The 19,418-nt window shown below is 45.7% G+C and overlaps 1 protein-coding gene across 13 annotated transcripts in view; it reads left to right on the forward strand.

The window, feature by feature from the left end:
- Positions 1-19,418, forward strand: part of LOC140721290 (NACHT, LRR and PYD domains-containing protein 3-like) — a 45,667-nt gene that overhangs the window by 15,664 nt on the left and 10,585 nt on the right. For 10 of the 13 annotated variants that reach the window (XM_073036150.1, XM_073036151.1, XM_073036156.1 and 7 more), the window contains 4 exons: positions 14,397-14,484; positions 16,483-16,649; positions 17,570-17,741; positions 17,841-17,906. In XM_073036150.1, coding sequence (XP_072892251.1) covers positions 14,424-14,484; positions 16,483-16,649; positions 17,570-17,741; positions 17,841-17,906 — 466 coding nt within the window. In that variant the 5' untranslated portion in view covers positions 14,397-14,423. Of the gene's footprint in view, positions 1-14,146; positions 14,485-16,482; positions 16,650-17,569; positions 17,742-17,840; positions 17,907-19,418 lie in introns of those variants that run through there. The other 3 variants (XR_012097359.1, XM_073036147.1, XM_073036148.1) reach the window with 2 other exon arrangements.

A 19,418-nucleotide genomic window follows, 5' to 3' on the forward strand; every position in this document is an offset into this window, starting at 1 on the left:
GTTTATTTTGAGCCACTTCTGGCAGCTTTGTTTTTTCTGTTCCTAGTGTTAGAATTTTTTGATGTTGTGACTAAACACATTTCCGAAGGTAGAGCAGTAGATGTGGTGTATGTGGATTTTAGCGAGGCATTTGATAAGGTACCACATGCAAGGCTTATTGAGAAAGTAAGGAGGCATGGGATCCAAGGGGACATTGCTTTGTGGATCCAGAGCTGGCTTGCCCAGTGAAGGCAAAGAGTGGTTGTAGCCGGGTCATATTCTGCATGGTGACTAGTGGTGTGTTTCAGGGATCTGATCTGGGACCCTTACTCTTCGTAGTTTTTATAATTGACCTGGATGAGGAAGTGGAGGAATGGGTTAGTAAGTTTGCTGATGACACAAATGCTGGCGGTGTTGTGAGTAGTGTGGAGGTCTGTCAGAGGTTACAGTAGGACATTGATTGGATGCAGAACTGGGCTGAGAAGTGCCAGATGGAGTTCAATCTAGATAAGCGTGAAATAGTTCATTTTGGTAGGTCTAATATGATGGCAGAATATAGTATTAATTTTATGATTTTTGGCCCTGTGGAGGATCAGAGGGATCTTGGGGTCCGAGTCCATAGGACACTCAAAGCTGCTGCGCAGGTTGACTCCATGGTTAAGAAGGCATTCGGTGTGTATTGGCCTTCATCAATTGTGGAAATGAATTTAGGAGCCAAGAAGTAATGTTGCAGCAATATATGACCCTGTGCTCAGTTCTGGTCGCCTCACTACAGGAAGGATGTGGAAACCATAGAAAGGGTGCAGAGGAGATTTACAAGGATGTTGCCTGGATTGAAGAACATGCCTTATCAAAACAGGTTGAGTGAACTTGGCCTTTTCTCCTTGGAGCGACGGAGGATGAGAGTTGACCATATAGAGATGTATATGATGGTGAGAGGCATTGATCGTGCGGATAGTCAGAGGCTTTTTCTCAGGACTGAAATGGCTGCCACAAGAGGGCACATGTTTAAGGTGCTTGGGAGTCAGTAAGAAGAGATGTCAGGGGTAACTTTTTTTTACACAGAGAGTGGTGAGTGGTGTAATGGGCTGCCGGCAACGATGGTGGAAGCGGATACGATAGGCTCTTTTAAGAGACTATTGGATAGGTACATGGAGCTTAGAAAAATCGAGGGCTATGGGTAACCCTAGTAATTTCTAAGATAGGTTTACGTTAGACACAACGTTGTTTACCGAAGGGTCTGTATTGTGCTGCAGGTTTTCTATGTTCCATGTTTTTCTATGTTAACTGTTTGCACGATTGACATTTTCCACAGGCTTAGTAAAGATTAAGAACAGTTCTAGAACAATGGCCACCTGCTTCAAAGCGAAGGTGCGGGATCTGTACAGCAAACACCTGTTCCGTTTTCAGAATTTCTAATTTCAGACAGATACATCTATTGGTTCATGTGTTGATTGAGGGTGTTTTGAACTCTTCTCCTCAATGGCCAGTGGAGGCGAAGCATGTGATTCTGTTGAAGGCTGACATTCTTGATAAACAGTAGGTTACAGGGATGGACATGGGGGAATATGGAATGAAATTTCAGATCAGATCAGATCAGCCGTGATTTCATTACCTGCAGCATCAGTTTTGAGGGATGTGTGGTCCATTTATGTGTATAGTATTGTTATATTGACTGGAAAAGCTCTGACAATTTAAATAATGTAACCTGGTATAATGACTGCATTCGAAGAGAGATATAATTTATTTTATATGGTGAGCTGAAAACAAGCATTAAATAGATTAACGATTTACATCCAACTTTGTGCTTTAAGTATATGCCCCAGCGTCAGGGGATGGAATTTATGAGTAACTCGGTGAGCTGGGCATCACGGTGTTAAACCGAAAGGCGAGCTCCTGATTCCATGTTAATCCTGCTGCAGACTCCGTGTGTCTTTCCACGACCCCAACACAGACCCCTCGGCAACTTTAGAGGTTAGGGGACCTCGGGTGGCCACAAGTGGCCGAAGATCCCCGTGGACCCAACATTTGTCGGCGGTCGGATGGACAATGGAGAGGGTTCAGCTGTCCGGCCCTTTCTGTGCGACACTCCCGATCTCCACATCAACTCCATCCATCTGACTCTGGGCAAATTTTAACAATTAACAAATATAATTCCTCTCAGCGACCAGCTCTCTGAGTGATCCCCTGGCTTTTGGAGGAAAGGTTACCTATGGTCCACACTGTCAGGGTGTTGAGTTTACCAGGAGACAAAGACTGCAGGGACGAGAGGTTTTCTGTTGACTAATACACTGTTTGGACTCCGCTGGCAATTCTGGTTTACATTTGTAAAACAGATGTGTTTTTTTTTCAAAATACTGAACAGCGAATCTCTGCGTTGATTAATCTACTCGAAACCAGATCAGCCTCGATAGTTCTCCCAAATCAGTCAAGATTTTGTGACCAAACTCGAGACAAATAGCGTGCTACACACTCCAACAACGGCACAGCCGAGCAAATCCCAGGATTGATTTCGTTGTCGCTCTGAAACCAGAATAAATGGCCGTTCGGGTGTTTTAAAATACAAGTGCCTCCCACACCAGGACCTACCGACACGTGTGCGGTACTTTACGTCGCACTAATAGAAACATAGAAAGCCTAGAGCACAATACAGGCCCTTCGGCCCACAAAGCTGTGCCGAACGTGTCCTTACCTTAGAGCTACCTAGGTTTGCACATAGCCCGCTATTTTTCTGAGCTCCATGTACCTATCCAAGAGTCTCTTAAACAACCCTATCGTATCTGCCTTCACCAACATCACCGGTAGCCCATTCCACGCAATCACCATTCTATGCGTAAAAAACTTACCCGTGACATCTTCTCTGTACCGACTTCCAAGCACCTTAAAACTATGCCCTCTCGTTGTAGCCATTTGAGTGCTGGGGAAAAGCCTCTGACTATCCACAAGATCAATGCCTCTCATTATCTTATACAGCTCTATCAGTTCACCTCTCATCCTCCGTCGCTCCAAGGAGAACAGGCCGAGTTCACTCAACAGCGCTGCCCGGCTGGCATTGAGATGTGTTAACGGCTGAGGTACCAATCACATCAGCCCACACCCACCGGCGCTGTCAACAGAGCATATACAAGCTACGTTATTCTCATTGATGCGAAGAGATGTCAATTACTGGTTACACCCAATAGTGGAGGCGGACCAGTCGAGAGGGTGGTACCACCACAGAACGGTCTCCCACTCCCATTCCAAACTCCCCGTCAAAGTGGAACAAACCTCAAAGTAAATGCCCCCTTTTTTGTTTATCTCCATTTCCTTCCAAGGGAAGTGGGGGTGTTTGTGAACCACCTTCTGCAGCAGGTGTCTGATGTATGGCTGAGAGGCAGGAGGAGACCGCTTGTCCATCGGTTTGATGCCGGCTCCCCGGGGTGCGAGAGATCCCGCCTGAAGAAGTGGGGGGGATTTTATTGAAAGGATAAAGATGGTGTTAGAGGTGTCGGAGAGGATGGTTTCCCCAGTGGGGATAGGAGGGACTCATCTGTGGAAATGTCCGAGCCCATGGTGGTGGTGAGCAGAGGGGTTAACCATATTGGTGCACAAACACCGGCGGACTGCTGACCTGTAAATTGGCCACGTCACAAAAATCTGTATATTGTTGACAACATAAAAAAGATATTTTATATATTACTGACAGAGGTTTTGTATAATTTATGTTTGTGTATCATCTGGATGTACTTGCCTGCGATGCTGCTAGAAGTCAGTGTTCCTCTATACCTGCACTTTCCTGTATTCCTGAATACGGGGCTTCAAAAATGGTGCAAGGGGGAGGGATTCAAATTTCTGGGGCATTAGAACCAGTTCTGAGAGAGGTGGGACCGGTGTAAACAGGACGGTCTGCACCTGGACTGGACTAAGACCTATGTCCTTTGGGGAGCATTTGCTACTGTTGTTCAGGAGGATTTAAACTAATGTGACAGGGGGATGGGAACAAGTGCAGAGAGACAGAGGGGTGTAAAATGAGGGTAGAAGTAAAAAGTAGTAACTTGAAAAATAAAAGTGGCAGGCAGGAAAATCCAGGGCAAAAATCAAAAAGGACAACTTCTCAACATAATTGTATAAGGGCTAAGTGTTGTAAAAACAAGCCTGAAGGCTTTGTGTGTCAATGCAAGGAGCATTCATAACAAGGTGGATGAATTGAATGTGCAGATAGTTATTAATGAATATGATATAGTTGGGATGACAGAGACATGGCTCCAGGGTGACCAATGATGGGAACTCAACATCCAGGGATATTCAATATTCAGGAGGGATAGACAGGAAAGAAAAGGAGGTGGGGAAGTGTTGCTGGTTAGAGAGGAGATTAATGCAATAGAAAGGAAGGACATTAGCCTGGAGGATGTGGAATCGATATGGGTCGAACTGCATAACACTAAGGGGCAGAAAATGCTGTTGGCAGTTGTGTACAGGCCACCTAACAGTAGTAGTGAGGTTGAGGATGGCATTAAATGGGAAATTAGAAGTGCGTGCAATAAAGGAACACCAGTTATAATGGGTGACTTCAATCCACATATAGATTGGGTGAACCAAATTGGTAAGGGTACTGCGGAAGAGGATTTCTTGGAATGTATGCGGGATGGTTTTCTGAACCAACATGTCGAGGAACCAACTAGAGAGCAGGCCATTCTAGACTGGGTATTGAGTAACGAAGAAGGATTAGTTAGCAATCTTGTCGTGCGAGGCCCCTTCGGTAAGAGTGACCATAATATGGTGGAATTCTTCATTAAGATGGAGAGTAACATAGTTAATTCAGAAACAAAGGTTCTGTACTTAAAGAAGGGTTACTTTGAAGGTATGAGACGTGAATTAGCAAAGATAGACTGGCAAATGATACTTTACGGTGGATATGCAATGGCAAGCATTTAAAGATCGCATTTTGTAGATGAACTACAACAATTTTTCATCTCAGTTTTGCAAAAGAATTAACCAGGGAAGGTAGTGCACATGTGGCAGACAAGGGAAATTAGGGATAGTATCAATTCCAAAGAAGAAACATACAAATTAGCCAGAAAAAGCGGCATACCTGAGGACTGGGAATAATTCAGAGTCCAGCAGAGGAGGACAAAGGGCTTAATTAGGAAAGTGAAAAAGATTATGAGAGAAACCTAGCAGGAAACATAAAAATTTACTGTAAAAGCTCTAATAGATATATGAAAAGAAAAAAATTGGTTAAGACAAATGTAGGTCCCTTAAAGTCAGATACAGGTGAATTGATCATGGGGAACAAGGACATGGCAGACCAATTGAATAACTACTTTGGTTCTGTCTTCACTAAGGAGGACATAAATAATCTTCCAGAAATAGTAGGGGACCGAGGGTCTAGTGAGATGGAGGAACTGAGGGAAAAACTTGTTAGTAGGGAACTGGTGTTAGGTAAATTGAAGGGATTAAAGGCAGATAAATCCCCAGGGCCAGATGGTTTGCTTCCCAGAGTGCGTAAGGAAGTAGCCCAAGAAATAGTGGATGTATTAGTGATAATTTTTCAAAACTCTTTAGATTCTGGATTAGTTCCTGAGGACTGGAGGGTGGCTAATGTAACCCCACTTTTTAAAGAAGGAGGGAGAGAGAAACTGGGGAATTATCAACCGGTTAGCCTGACAACGGTGGTGGGGAAAATGCTAGAGTCAGTTATCAAAGATGTGATAACAGCACATTTGGAAAGCAGTGAAATCATCGGACAAAGTCAGCATGGATTTGTAAAAGGAAAATCATGTCTGACGAATCTTATAGAATTTTTTGAGGATGTAACTACTAGAGTGGATGGGGAGAACCAGTGGATGTGGTATATTTGGATTTTCAAAAGGCTTATGACAAGGTCCCACACAGGAGATTAGTATGCAAACTTAAAGCACACGGTATTGGGGGTATGGTATTGATGTGGATAGAGAATTGGTTTGCAGACAGGAAGCAAAGAGTGGGAATAAATGGGACCTTTTCAGAATGGCAGGCAGTGATTAGTGGGGTACCGCAAGGCTCAGTGCTGGAACCTCAGTTGTTTACAATACATATTAATGATCTAGACGAGGGAATTAAAAGCAGCATCTCCAAGTTTGCGGATGACACGAAGCTGGGTGGCAGTGTTAGCTGTGAGGAGGATGCTAAGAGGATGCAGGGTGACTTGGATAGGTTAGGTGAGTGGGCAAATTCATGGTCGATGCAATTTAATGTGGATAAATGTGAGGTTATCCACTTTGGTGGCAAAAACAGGGAAACAGATTATTATCTGAATGGTGGCCGATTAGGAAAAGGGGAGGTACAACGAGACCTGAGTGTCATTGTACACCAGTCACTGAAAGTGGGCATGCAGGTACAGCAGGCGGTGAAAAAGGCCAATGGTTTGTTGGCATTCATAGCAAGAGGATTTGAGTACAGGAGCGGGGAGGTTCTACTGCAGTTGTACAAGGCCTTGGTGAGAGTACACCTGGAGTATTGTGTGCAGTTTTGGTCCCCTAATCTGAGGAGATATTCTTGCCATAGAGGGAGTACAAAGATGGTTCACCAGATTGATTCCTGGGATGGCAGGACTTTCATATGAAGAAAGACTGGATCGACTTGGCTTATTCTAGCTGAAATTTAGAAGATTGAGGGGAGATCTTATTGAAACGTATAAAATTCTTAAGGGATTGGACAGGCTAGATGCAGGAAGATTGTTCCCGATGTTGGGAACGTCTAGAACGAGGTGTCACAGTTTACGGTTAAAGGGGAAGGAAGCCTTTTAGGACCAAGATGAGGAAAAACTTCTTCACACAGAGAGAGGTGAATCTATTGAATTCTCTGCCACAGAGAACAGTTTGAGGCCAGTTCATTGGCTACATTTAAGAGGGAGTTAGATATGGCCCTTGTGGCTAAAGGGATCAGGGGGTATGGAGAGAAAGCAGGTACAGGGTTCTGAGTTTGATGATCAGCCATGATCATACTGAATAGTGGTGCAGGCTCGAAGGGCCGAAGGGCCTACTCCTGCACCTATTTTCTATGTTTCTATGTTTCTATTGTACACTTGACAATAAATTCAACAGGACCTGAGGAAACTCAGTGAGATTTGATTAGTGATGATCATATTGGAACCTCCGTAGGTGGAATGTAAAGAGACAGTACGCTGTTAAATGTAAGACCCTTAAAATGTCGATGAGCACAGGGATCTTGGAGTCCAAGTTCATCGCTCCCTGAAAGTAGGTAAACAGATTGACAGAATGGTGAAGAAGGCAAATGGCATGTTTGCCTTTATAAGTCAAGATATTGCATTCAAAATTCATAAAACTCGATTAGACCACATCTGGAGTGTTTCATACAGTTCTGGTCGCCCCCAGGCGAAGGATGTCGGGGCTTTGGAGAGGGCGCAGAAGAGGTTTACCAGGACACTGCCTGGATTAGAGGGCATGAGCTATAACGAGAGGCTGGACAAACTTGTGTTGTTTGCTTCGGAGCGGCTTAGGCTGGGGAGAGACCGGATGGACGTTTATAAGATTATATATGGAGTAGACAGACAAGATCTTTTACAATGGTAGCAATGTCTAACACCAGAGGCCATACATTCAAGGTGAAAAGGGGTAGTTTGAAAAGAGATGTCAGGGGCAAGTGTTTCTTACAGAGAGAGTGGTGGGTCGCTAGAATGTACTGCCTGGGGTGGTGGTAAAGGCAGATACATTGGGGACTTCTCAGGGACGTTTCGATAGCAAACGGATGTAAGGAACATAGAAGTATTGTGGACATTTTGTAGGCAGAAGGGATTTGATTGGTTAACATTTCGGTAAAAAAAATTTAATTGCTTGAGTACAATATTGTGGGCCGAAGGTCCTGTTTCTGTGCTGTACGGTTCTATTTTCTGTGTCTGTTATTGAGAGATTTCAGCGTAACTGAGGCAAAAGTAGTGAGTGGGAACAACAGGTCAGCTGGTCCAATGTGGGAAATGCGACATCACCCACTTCTGTAGGAGAAACAGAAACACTAAATGGTTTAAATGGTGAGGGACTGAGGTGCAGTGGGTGGGGAAGGAAGTCAAAACTACATTGAATTTATCGTAAAAGTTATTGGATATCAGAGTGAATTGACTTTAACAATTATTTGGGCTTTGTTGAGATTGTACCTGGAATATTGTGTAAAATCCTGCTCCCCATACTAACACGGGTTATACAGACCAAAGAACAAACTGCCGGAGGAACTCAGTGGGTCGGGCAGCATCTGTGGAGGTAAATATTTCGGGCCGAGACCCTCCCTCTGGACTGAGAGTGGATGGGAAATAGTCAGAGAAAACAGGTGAGGGGTGGGGCTGGGGCAAGAGCTGGGGAGTGAGAGGTGGATCCAGGTGAGGGGGGGGGGGGGGGGTTGGAAGGTGGAAATAGTGACAAGGGTGGGAGGTGAGTGGTTGGGGCAACACGGGGCTGCAGAAGATGGAAATTAATTCCATAGAGGATTAACAAATAGGTTAGAGAGTATTTGTTATAGAGAGTGCAATGAAGATTCACCTGACTGATCCCTGGAGTGGTGGGGTCATCATATGAAGAAAGATCAAATGTGATAACCCTTTCATTTGGAGAATCGAGGACTGAGAGGTGAACACATTGAAATTCACAACATCATTACCGGTTGAACCAGGGATCCCAGTCTCTGAAAAAGAGACTGAGTTGAGGGGAAATGTCTCCACTCCGAGGGTTGTGAAGACTCGGTGATCATCCTCACGTAAAACAGAGATCGGCAGAATTTTGGAGACCGAAGGGATTGAAGAAACGAGGATCGGGCAGAAACATGTGGCTGAGATGGAAGAGCAGCCGCCATCTTGTTGATGGTTTGAGGGGCTGAATGGTCACCTCCTCCTGTTTCTCGCTTGATGTTTCAGTGTTCCTGTCCAGTGAGGCTCCGGAGGACTGTGAATAGAAATTAGTGTTTGTACACATAGAAGTGATTTAAATGAAATCTGCATATTTCCTGTTTGGGTCTGAATTGTTTGTCGGACCGGGATGTGAATCGAACCGGTAACTCTGTGAGCCGGTGATGGAGTGAAGGGATCGGGGAAGATACAGAGGGATTTTTTTTAAATTAAAATGTAGCTGGTGTAAATATGAAATAATTTGGAAAATGCAGCGGTGGGTAGGTAGTGTTTGTGGGGTGAGAAGCAAAATTACCGGTTCAGGTGGCTGACCCTTCACGGGTCACGTGATCCCATCTCCCGCTCCTGTTTTACCGCAGATCTGGATCCTGATACCACAGTTTTTGACCCAGGTAAAACGGAGCCGAGGATCGGGCCACCAAGTTTTCTTATGGTGTTGAACGGGTGTTTTTCTTCTGGGCTGAGATATTTGGTTCTGAAGTTCCTTTGGAAGCAAAGACTGCTTTTCTGAGGACAGGATAAGCTCCTGTTCCAAATGCTGAGATTAAATGGGCTGTTCTGTGTTTATAACAGTAGAAATAGACACGGTCCAGTGTTCAAACCGTATGTGGAAATTTCCCCCCACTGTCACCTGTCTGTCAGGTAGCGGAAATCAAACAGAAACTCAAGTTAACACACACAAAATGCTGGAGGAGCTCAACAGGCTAGGCAGAATCTATGAAGAACAGTAAACAGTCAACATTTTAGGGGCTGGGACGGCCTGCTAATATCTTGCACTAGTTTGTGTGTGTTACATTTAGATTGAGAAAGTCGGGACGCTGGAGATCCGCACTACAAGCGGAAAATGTTTGAAGCCATTCTAACGAGAGTTTGGGAACCTGAATTGTTACTTTGTTCCTCTCCCCACAGCTGTTCCTTACCTGCTGACCATTTCAAATAATTGCAGATTACTTTTTTAATTACATTCATTCTGGAATGATTTAAATCTCTTGATAATTGTACGTAGGTGCTCTTTTTGTGATGTTTCGAGAACAATAAAATAATCACTGTTTTTGTTTCCCGTAAATTATCCTGGTACCGATTTGCCTGTTATTGCTGAAAATGTGTTCAGTACAGGTGTTGCAAACAATGTTCACAAGAATGATCACAGGAATGACAGGCTTTAACTATGAGGAGCGTTTGATGGTTCTGGGCCTGTGCTCAGTGGAGTTCAGAGTGATGGGACAGGGTGCGATCCTACTTAAACCTCTGAATGTTGAATAGCCTGAATATAGTGGGCATGGAGAGGATATTTCCATTGGTCAGAGAGTCTGAAATCCGAGGTAGCACCTTCATAATAAAGAAACTTCCCTTTAAAACTCAGATGAGAGGAATTTCTTCGGCTAATGGTTAATCTGTGGAAATTGTTGCCACATGGTGTGTTGGAGGCTGTTATTGTGATACAGCTGAGACTGTTATGTTCTTGACTGTAAGGAGATTGAGGGTTTAAGGCAGAACGCAGGAGAATAAGGTTGGATCAGACTGGATGGGCCAAATAGCCTTATTATACTGGTTTTACTGTGAACAGAAGGATATCACCTCCAGATGTTGCGGTGTGAGGGACGATTATATATTTGTTCACTGAGATCATTCTACTCGCAAGCGGTGTTCAAATTTCAATGAGGTTTGCTTTTAGAAACAGTAAGATCTGGTGGTTTTCGAAGTTATTTTAGGAGTCCAGGAACGTCTTGAAAACTTGTCCCTACACGATCGTACATTGAAAGTTTAGAAATAGAAATGGGCTTAGCGTCGTGTCCTAATAGTGTTCTAAAATCTCCTATTAGTGTTTACTATTAATAGTGTTATTAATTCACTAATTAATTCGGCTCCAGGCGAGGTACGGCAAAGCAAGGCGAGGCACCAGGAGGAAAGTGAAGGGAAGGGATAGGGGCAGGGGGTTTGGGCAGGAATAATCCAGCCACCAGAAGCTGAATCCTGAAGCTGTTTACAAAGCCAACCCAAACAAGAACCCAATGCTGGGGGAAGCCGGAAAACCTGGAATAAGGAACTTGGACGGGATGGTGAACCGGAATGCCGATTTCATGGACCAAACCATGACAATGTCATGATCCGGCATATTAATACGTGGCTGAGAAACTGGTGTAGGGGGCAGGGTTTAGGGTTCCTGATTCATTGGGGGCTCTTTTGGGGAAGGGACCACCTGTACAAAAAGGACGGATTACACCGGAAGTCAAATTATCTGAGTGGGCAGGGTTAATAGTGCTGTTAGGCAGGGTTTAAACTATTTGACAGAGGGTGGGAACCGGAGTGATTGGGCTGAGGAAGGGGAGAACAGAGATAAATCGAAGATAACCTGCATTAGAGATGATAGAAATGACAGGCAGGAGCTGAGGCTTAATCGCAGCCAGTGGCATGAGTTACAGGCAATAGAGTCATGGTGCAATTAAAACAGAAGCAACAAATGCTGGACTGAGAGTGTTGCACTTGAATGCACGCAGCATAAGGAATAAAATGGACGATCTTGAAATTCAGCTGCAGATTGGCAACAATGACGTAGTGTCCATCTCTGAATCTTGGCTAAAGAATGGCTGCCATTGGGAACTGAATGTCCAAGGATATACTGTGTATTGGAAAGATAGATTGCTAGGCAGATATGGGAGTGATATGGCCCTGTCTATAAGAACTAATATTAAATCATTAGAAAGGGATGACATACCATTGGAAGGTGTAGAGTCGATATGGGTTGAGTTAAATGGAACATGTATAAGGACCCTAATGGCAGTTGTATACAGGCCTCAAAACAGCAGCCGCGATGTGGATTATAAATTACAGCAGGAGATAGAAAAGGCCTGTCAGAAGGGCAATATCATGATAATCGTTGGGGATTTTAACATGAAAGTGAGTTAGGAAAACCAGGTTAGTACTGGACCTCAAGAGAGAGAAATGGTAGAATGTCAAAGGGATTTTTTTTTTAAGAACAGCTTGTTGTTGAGCCCAGTAGGGAATCGTCTGTGCTGGACTGGCTGTTGTGCAATGATCCAGAAGTGATAAGGGAGCTTAAGGTTAAGGAACACTTAGGGAACAGTAATCACAATATGATCGAGTTCACATTGAAATTTGAGTGTGTAGGCTGATCGGCAGAAAACAGAGAGTGGGAAAGAAGTGATCCTATTCTGGCTGGCTACCCATTACTAGTGGAGTTCCAAAGGTGTTGATGTTGGGACCACTGCTTTTTACGATGTATGTCAATGATTTGGACTATGGGATTAATGGATTACTGGCTAAATTTGCCGATGAAACTAATGTAGGTGGAGGAGCTGGTAGTGTTGAGGAATAAGAGAGTCTGTAGATAGACTTAGATAGTTTAGGGGAATAGGCAAAGAAGTGGCAAATGAAATACAATGTTGGAAAGTGTATGGTCATGCACTTTGGTGGAAGCAATCAATGGGCAGACTGTTATTTAGATGGGGAGAGAATTCAAAATGCAGAGATGCAAAGTGACTCGGAGTCCTTGTGCAGGATACCCCAAAAGGTTAACCTCCAGTGTGAGTCCATGGTGATGCAGGCAAATACAATGTTAGCATTCATTTTTAGAGGTATAGAATATGAGAGCAGGGATGTGATGTTGGGGCTCCATAAGATACTCGTGAGACACACTTGGAATATTGTGTGCAGTTTTGGGCTCCTTAATTTAGAAGTGATATACTGACATTGGAGAGGGTTCAAAGAAGATTCTCCAGAATGATTCCAGTAATTAAAGGGTTACCGTATATTGAACGCCTGGCTGCTCTTGGGCTATATTCCCTGGAGTTCAGAAGAATGAGGGAGGGAATCTCATAGAAAAAATCCAAATGTCAAAAGGCCTGAGAAGATTAGGTATGGCAAAGTTATTTCCCATGGCAGGGGATTCCAGGACAAAAGGACACAACTTCAGGATTGAAGGACATCCATTTAGAACAGATGCAAAGAACTTACTTTAGTCAAAGGGTGGTAAATCTATTGAATTTGTTGCCATGAATGACTGTGGAGGTTATGTCATTAGGTGTATTTAACGCAGAGATATATAGGTTGTTGATTAACCAGCACATGAAAGGATATGGGGTGAAAGCAGGGAAGTGGGGATGACCAGAATAATTAGATCAGTCTATGATTGAATGGCATAGCAGACTGGATAGGCCGAATGGCCTACCTCTGCTCCTATATCTTATGGTCCTATATTTAAAATAATCATCAGATTGAGAAACATTTGTTGAGGTTATCACCAAACAAATTTGTCATTGTTCGCGACCCCCAAGGATTTGTTATGGTTGTATGACGTGTCCTCAACTCCAATAGCGATTGTAAAAGTTGGTGATTGTAAAGGTTGGTGTATTCGATCCTTTATTAGAAATCAGTTAACATGCAATCTTATAGTGATGGAACTGAAGTCCACCCGAGTGTAAATTCAGTGTATTGGAGTGGATAATAATAAAAGATATGACATCCGTCAGTTCCCAGCTGTGAACAAAGCACAGATATGTAACTGATTTCCTGCGCTTTTACCCCGCCCTACCCCACCCCACAGCATAAGAAAATCATAAATACGCTACACAGAATACAATGCAGACAGAGAGCAGATACATGGCTGATACAGATAGGCTCAGCTTTGATTACACGGTCTTCGACCCGAAGTATCAACGTACCGTTTGCCTTGTTCAATAATTCCAGCATTTTGTTTTAGTTATTGTCAATCTGTTTTTGCCAGCTTGCTGTTTTTGATGTATGGTGGGTCTGCATTGTGGTTAACAAAGTGCCATGTAACTATCTGATAATAGCCAGATGAATGCAAAAATAAATCTTGACCGGAGATTAGGTGCTAACAATGATCTTAAAATCCTGCCAGAGAAAATGTGGTTTCTGGACAAGATGCCAGAAAAGACTATAGACTGCATTGTTCAGGATACATTGTTCATTGAACAAGACTGCATTGTTCAGGATGTAGAGTATTTCTATGTAGACTCAATCCACATATATTGCCATAGGTGTCAATGCCAGGCGATGTTAAACTGAAAGGAGACGGTGAGAATCAGGTGTGACTGAGAAATCTGTATAATCCAGTGACGAGAGGAATAGACGTCCCATTGGTCAGCAGAAATGCTTCACCTAACACTGCTGTAACACCTATCCATTACTCACCAGAGGGCCACCAGTCGTAGGAGGATCAAAGCAGTGGGTGTTGTCTGATCAATCTGCCTCGCCATTCCATTGACAAATCACTCACAGTCCAGGACACAAGATTGGTTCTATAAAGGGAGTTGCCTGCAATACAGCGAGTAGATACTCCGGGGAATCCCCGAAAGGTGAACAATCCAGGGATAGAGGGGAAATGGGTATTCTGTGATTGTGGGTGGATGGGCGCAGGTCAATTAGGTCGTATCAAGTCTTCAGTGGATAGGCCCAAGATGTTTGGAAGTGTGTCGTTCTGCTTAACAACAAAACAGTGTTCTCCTTTATACTTCAATTAATGCCTGTTGCTCTACTGTTAATTCTGTTTGATACATCGCAGCAAAATCTCACGACAACTGTCCTCAACATGGCTGAACAGGCGGGTAGTGGAAGAGTTCCAGTGATGTCAATATCCGGAAAGGTCACGGGTATGTCAGCAATTGCCTTGACTCTGTATGTGGGTTTAATGCATTGTCTGCACTTACAAAATATTTGTGAAATCAGCAGAGAGATGAGAGAGTTAACATCCCTAATGGAACAGTCACACGTGGAAGGAGTAAAATACCCTCTCCATCTCTCCCCACCGCTCCCTTCCCCCTCTCCTATACATCTCTGCCCAACCCTCCGTTCCCCCTCTCCTGTCCAGCACTCCCCACCCCTACCTTCACTCCTCTCCAACTAATCCCACCCCTCCCTTCGCCCTCTCCCTCGCTCTCCACACCTCCCTACCCCCTCTCTTCCCCGTCTCTCCACACCCGTCCCTTCCCCCTCTCCTCCCCATCTCTCCCCACCCCTCCATTACCTCTCTCCTTTCCCTCTCCCCACTCCTCTCCATCTCTCCCCTCCCCTCCCTTCCACATCTCCTCTCCGTCTCCACACCCCGCACTTCCCCCTCTCCTCTCCGTCTCTCACCACCCACCCCTTCCCCCTCTCCTCCGTCTCTCCCCACCCCTCCCTTCCCCCTCGCCTCTGCATCATTCCCCACCCCTTCCTCCCCCTCACCTCTCCCTCCCCATCCCTCCGTTCCTCCCCACCCCTTTCCCTCTCTCCTCTCTGTCACTCCCCACCCCTCCCTCCCCCTCCCCATCCCTCCGTTCCTCCACACCCCTCCTCTCTCTCCTCACTGTCACTCCCCACCCCTCCCATCCCGCTCTACTCTCCCTCTCCCCACCAATCATTTCCCCCCACCGCTCCCTTTCCCCTCTCCTCTGTCTCTCCCCACCGCTCCATTACACTCCTCTCTGTCTCTCCACATTCCTCCCTTCGCCCTCTCCTCTCACTCTCTCTGCACCCATCCCTTCCCCCTCCGTCTCTCCACATCCCTCCCTTCCTCTCTCCCTTCCCCCTCTCATCTCCATCTTCCCACACCCCACTCTTCCGTCTCTCCAGTCCTCTCGCCCCATCCCTCCCTTCTCCCTCTTGTCGACTTCTCTCCCCACGCCCTGCCCCCCTCCTCTCCGTCTCACCCAACCCCTCCCTTGCCGCTCTCCTCTCTCTCCCCTATTCCCTTCCCCCTCTCCTCTCACTCTCCACGACCCTCACTTACCGCTCTCCTCTCCCCCTCTCCCCACCGCTTCTTTCTGCCTCTCCTCGGTCCCCACCCTTCCCTTCCCCCTCCTCTCTGTCTCTGACCTCTCCTCCCTTCCCCTTCTCCGCTCCATCTCTACCTTCCCCCCGTTCTTCCTCTCTCCCCTCCTCTCTGTTTCTCCCCACCCCTCCCTTCCCCCTCTCCTCTCTGTTTCTCCCCACCCTCCCTTCCCCCACTCCTCTCCCTCTCCCGACTCCTCCCTTCTCCCTCTCCTCTCAGACACTCCCCATCCTTCCCTTCCCTCTCCTCTCTGTCTCTCCACCCCTCCCCCCTCCTCTCCCTTTTGCCTCACCACTCCCATCCCCATCTCCTCTCCATCTGTCCCCACCCTCCCTTCCCCCTCTCCCCTCCGTCTCTTCCCACACCACCCTTCCCCCTCACCTCTATCTCCCCACCCCTCCCTTCCCCCTCTGCTCTCTGTTTCTCCCCACCCCTCCCTTCCCCCTCTCCTCTCCATTTCTCTGCTCCCCTCCCTTGCCCCTCTCCTCTCCGTCTCTCCCCACCCCTCCCTTCCCACTCTCTTCTCCGTCACACCCCTCCTTCCCTTCCCCTATCCTGTCTGTCTTCCGCACCTTCCCTTCCCCCTCCACTACCTCTCTTCCCCCTCCCTCTCCCTACCAGCTTTCTATCCCAGCTCCGGCTCACCACCCGCCCCGCCTCAGCACCAGATCTCTGACCGCTCCCTATTTGACTCTCGTCTCCAGACCTCTCTACACCTGCCGTACTTATTTCACACTGTGTTTGGTGACCTGCCCCACCATCTTTAGATTCCAGAAAGAAAGCTACTGCCCAATATTGGGTCAGCAATTTCTTTAATTTTTCCCATTTTCCTTCACAGGTCCATGCTCAGTGATCACCGAGCTCCTGGCAAGCTGGGAGGATTTCCAGCTGCTGCAGTTGACGGACTTATACCGGGACAGGCTGGAGCAGGCGATGGAAGGAGGGGTGCACGGAGTGAGCCTGGCGTTAACGGCCGAGCATCAGTTCAGCGGAGAGGAACATCGGGTGAGTGGGAGGAAGAATGGGTTTGACTTTTCACACATCACAGGACTGATGGTTGTCGAACTCTAACTCATCGGATATTAAATTAGATAAAAGAACAACAGGGAAATAAATACGGTACCTGCAATCACAAAAATGTGAATCTGAACCAGTGATGGAAAGGGGTGAAAAGACCCCGCGGACTGGTGGGTGGCTGCTCAATGTTCAGAGTGAGTTGAGCAGGTAACAGTTCTGTGGGCTTACAGTATTAAATGGAAATATGACAGGAGGTTTCGGTTTGGGAAGACCGTGCAGCGTGACGGCAGGATGTCAGTGAGAACAGGGACATCATCTGTGGGTGTCACAGGAGCTCCAGTGTGTTCTGTTCTGGGTGGAGATGATTCTGTTACAATCTGTAACTGCAAACAGTGTGGATCAGAGAATACTGCCATGTTGTAATGTGTAATCGCTGAATAAACCTCCACTGGAAAAGGCAAAGGAAAGGCATCAGGTGTCAGCCGGTAATCCGCTGTCATGTTGGACACGGGCAGACTGAGGAGATGAATCACATCATCTTTTCTGCAACTTCTCTGAGACTGCTCACTCCGTTATAAAAACCCTCCTGACTTCTTTCTTCATCTGTGATCGTTATTTTCTGATTTCTGTTTTACACCGTCAAATCCGGTGAGGAATTATTTATGGATTTGGAGCCACGTCAATGAAGCGGTCACAGACCAGCCAGGATCTCATTGACTGGTGGACCAGGTTCACGGTGAATGTCCCTCCGTGTGCTCTGCACTCAGAATATACAGTCCATGTCCAGACAAAATCAGCACCCGTCCGGGTGACTGCTCAGTGTGATCCCGTTACAGAGCACATCATTTACTTCTCATTCTCTGTGTGAATCTGTCAGTCCCCAATATGTTCACTGTTACTCTTCACAGAAAATCTCTGATCTTGCTGATAAGGGAAAGCGGGCGGACAGTTCTAAACTCCTCCTGAGCCTGGTGATGGAGAAAGGCTCCCGCGCCCGGAGGGTGATGTGGGAAACCTTTGTGAAAATGCGGATAGGAGTCCCAAATTTGGACAAAATACTGAAGGAAATACAGATGTATGGTGAGATAATATCAGAGGTTAATTCAAATTTGAGTTGCAAAACATTACACTTCACAATTTTCCATAAATTATCCCCTTAATGTGTTTAAATTCAAACAGGTTCTGATCCATCCCATCGATCAAATCCCACTCAAGGTTTACTCAAGATTCTCAGTGAGTTGAAAGGTGAGTGAACATGCGTTGAAAATTGAAGAGTATAACAGAGGAATAGGCCATAGGCAAATAATATTGTACTTAAACAGCTAACAAGTAAATCAAACATACCCAAACTCTAATCTCCCATTCCGACACCATCTCCATATGCCTCCATCTTCCTTAATCCATGTACCTAACCAAACGTCACTTAAAAGCTTCAAAAAATTTACGTCTACCACCTTACCAGGCAGTGCTTTCCAGACAGCAATGACAATTCCCCCTTCACTCTACACCCTCTCACCTTCAATAGCATTTGAGGCATTCAGAAACCGATTCTCTCTGTTCACTCTATTTATGCCTCTCTTAATGTTGCAAACCTTTGTCAGAGCTCCCCTCAACCTCCGATGATCCAGAGAAAACAATCTAATTTTATCCAGCCTCTCCTGATAGCACATGCCCTTTAAACCAGGCAGCATCCTGGTAAACCTCTTCTGCTCCCTCTCTAAAGCCTTAACATTCCTCCGGTAGTGAGGCGATTGGAAAGGTACGCAGTGGCCCAGATGAGACTGAAGCAGAGTTCATCAAGTTGAAACTTGACCTCTGTTTCCACCAACGTTTGTAATTTGCCTCGGGCGGTTCAGTTGTTGAGCCACGAGGATCTGACCAGGTAAATACTGGCACTGTGACAGAGAACACAGTGACACACAGGGAAACGTGTTTGCTAGAGGGAGAGTTTTCAAAGGACATTTTGAGGAAAGAGGCAGAGAGCTGGCGAGTTTGAGGAAAGTGCTCACACCGCTCTGGGGCCTAAAACTACAGATCCCCACCAGAGTCTGAGTGGAGAAGGGGGGGATCTGGAGAATGACAAAAAAAAAGGATATTTCTTCATATCAAAAAGTCAAATCCTTCTCTTGCCAGCGACTATCCGCTCCAGGGTAGCCTCATCCTTAACCATTTTCTAAACGACTTCAGTTTCTTTAGGTTATTTTTGTTTTTCGAGTTGCTCGTCCATTGAAGTTCTATTCACAGAATAGTAATAATAACGTCACTTTAATCAGAAAAGCAGCATATGAACCCTGCTCTCTTCACATCTGCACTCCCTTAGTGCAAACATTGATAAAGATATCCAGTTTAATTTCCAACTCAATAATCCTGGGAATTCTAGCAGTGAGACAGTATTACTGAGGGTGAGATCGGAGACAAATTCCTCAGCGCAGTTCACAGAAGCTGAAATTGATGTGTGCCAGTTTGTGTGCTGGACTCTGTGGAAGGTGAAGAGATGGGAATTAGGACAGGGAAACCGAGGGTTGTGAGATCGCTGCAAGGAATGTGGAAAGGACTGAAAATATCTATAAATAATATTGCAATTAGTTAAATTGTGACCGTCTGGATGAGAAGCTCACTACATCCATAAGCCCATCATGCCCGTGAAAATGGAGTCCGGGGCAGTACATGGGCTGAAGAGATTGTAAGGGTTCATCATCGCAGACTGAGTTGGATCACTCAACTGCACATTTAACAGAGGAGAGAGGGTAGGAAAGA

The sequence above is a fragment of the Hemitrygon akajei genome, unplaced genomic scaffold (genome assembly GCF_048418815.1).
Source record: "Hemitrygon akajei unplaced genomic scaffold, sHemAka1.3 Scf000053, whole genome shotgun sequence".
NCBI classification, from domain to species: Eukaryota; Metazoa; Chordata; class Chondrichthyes; order Myliobatiformes; family Dasyatidae; genus Hemitrygon; species Hemitrygon akajei.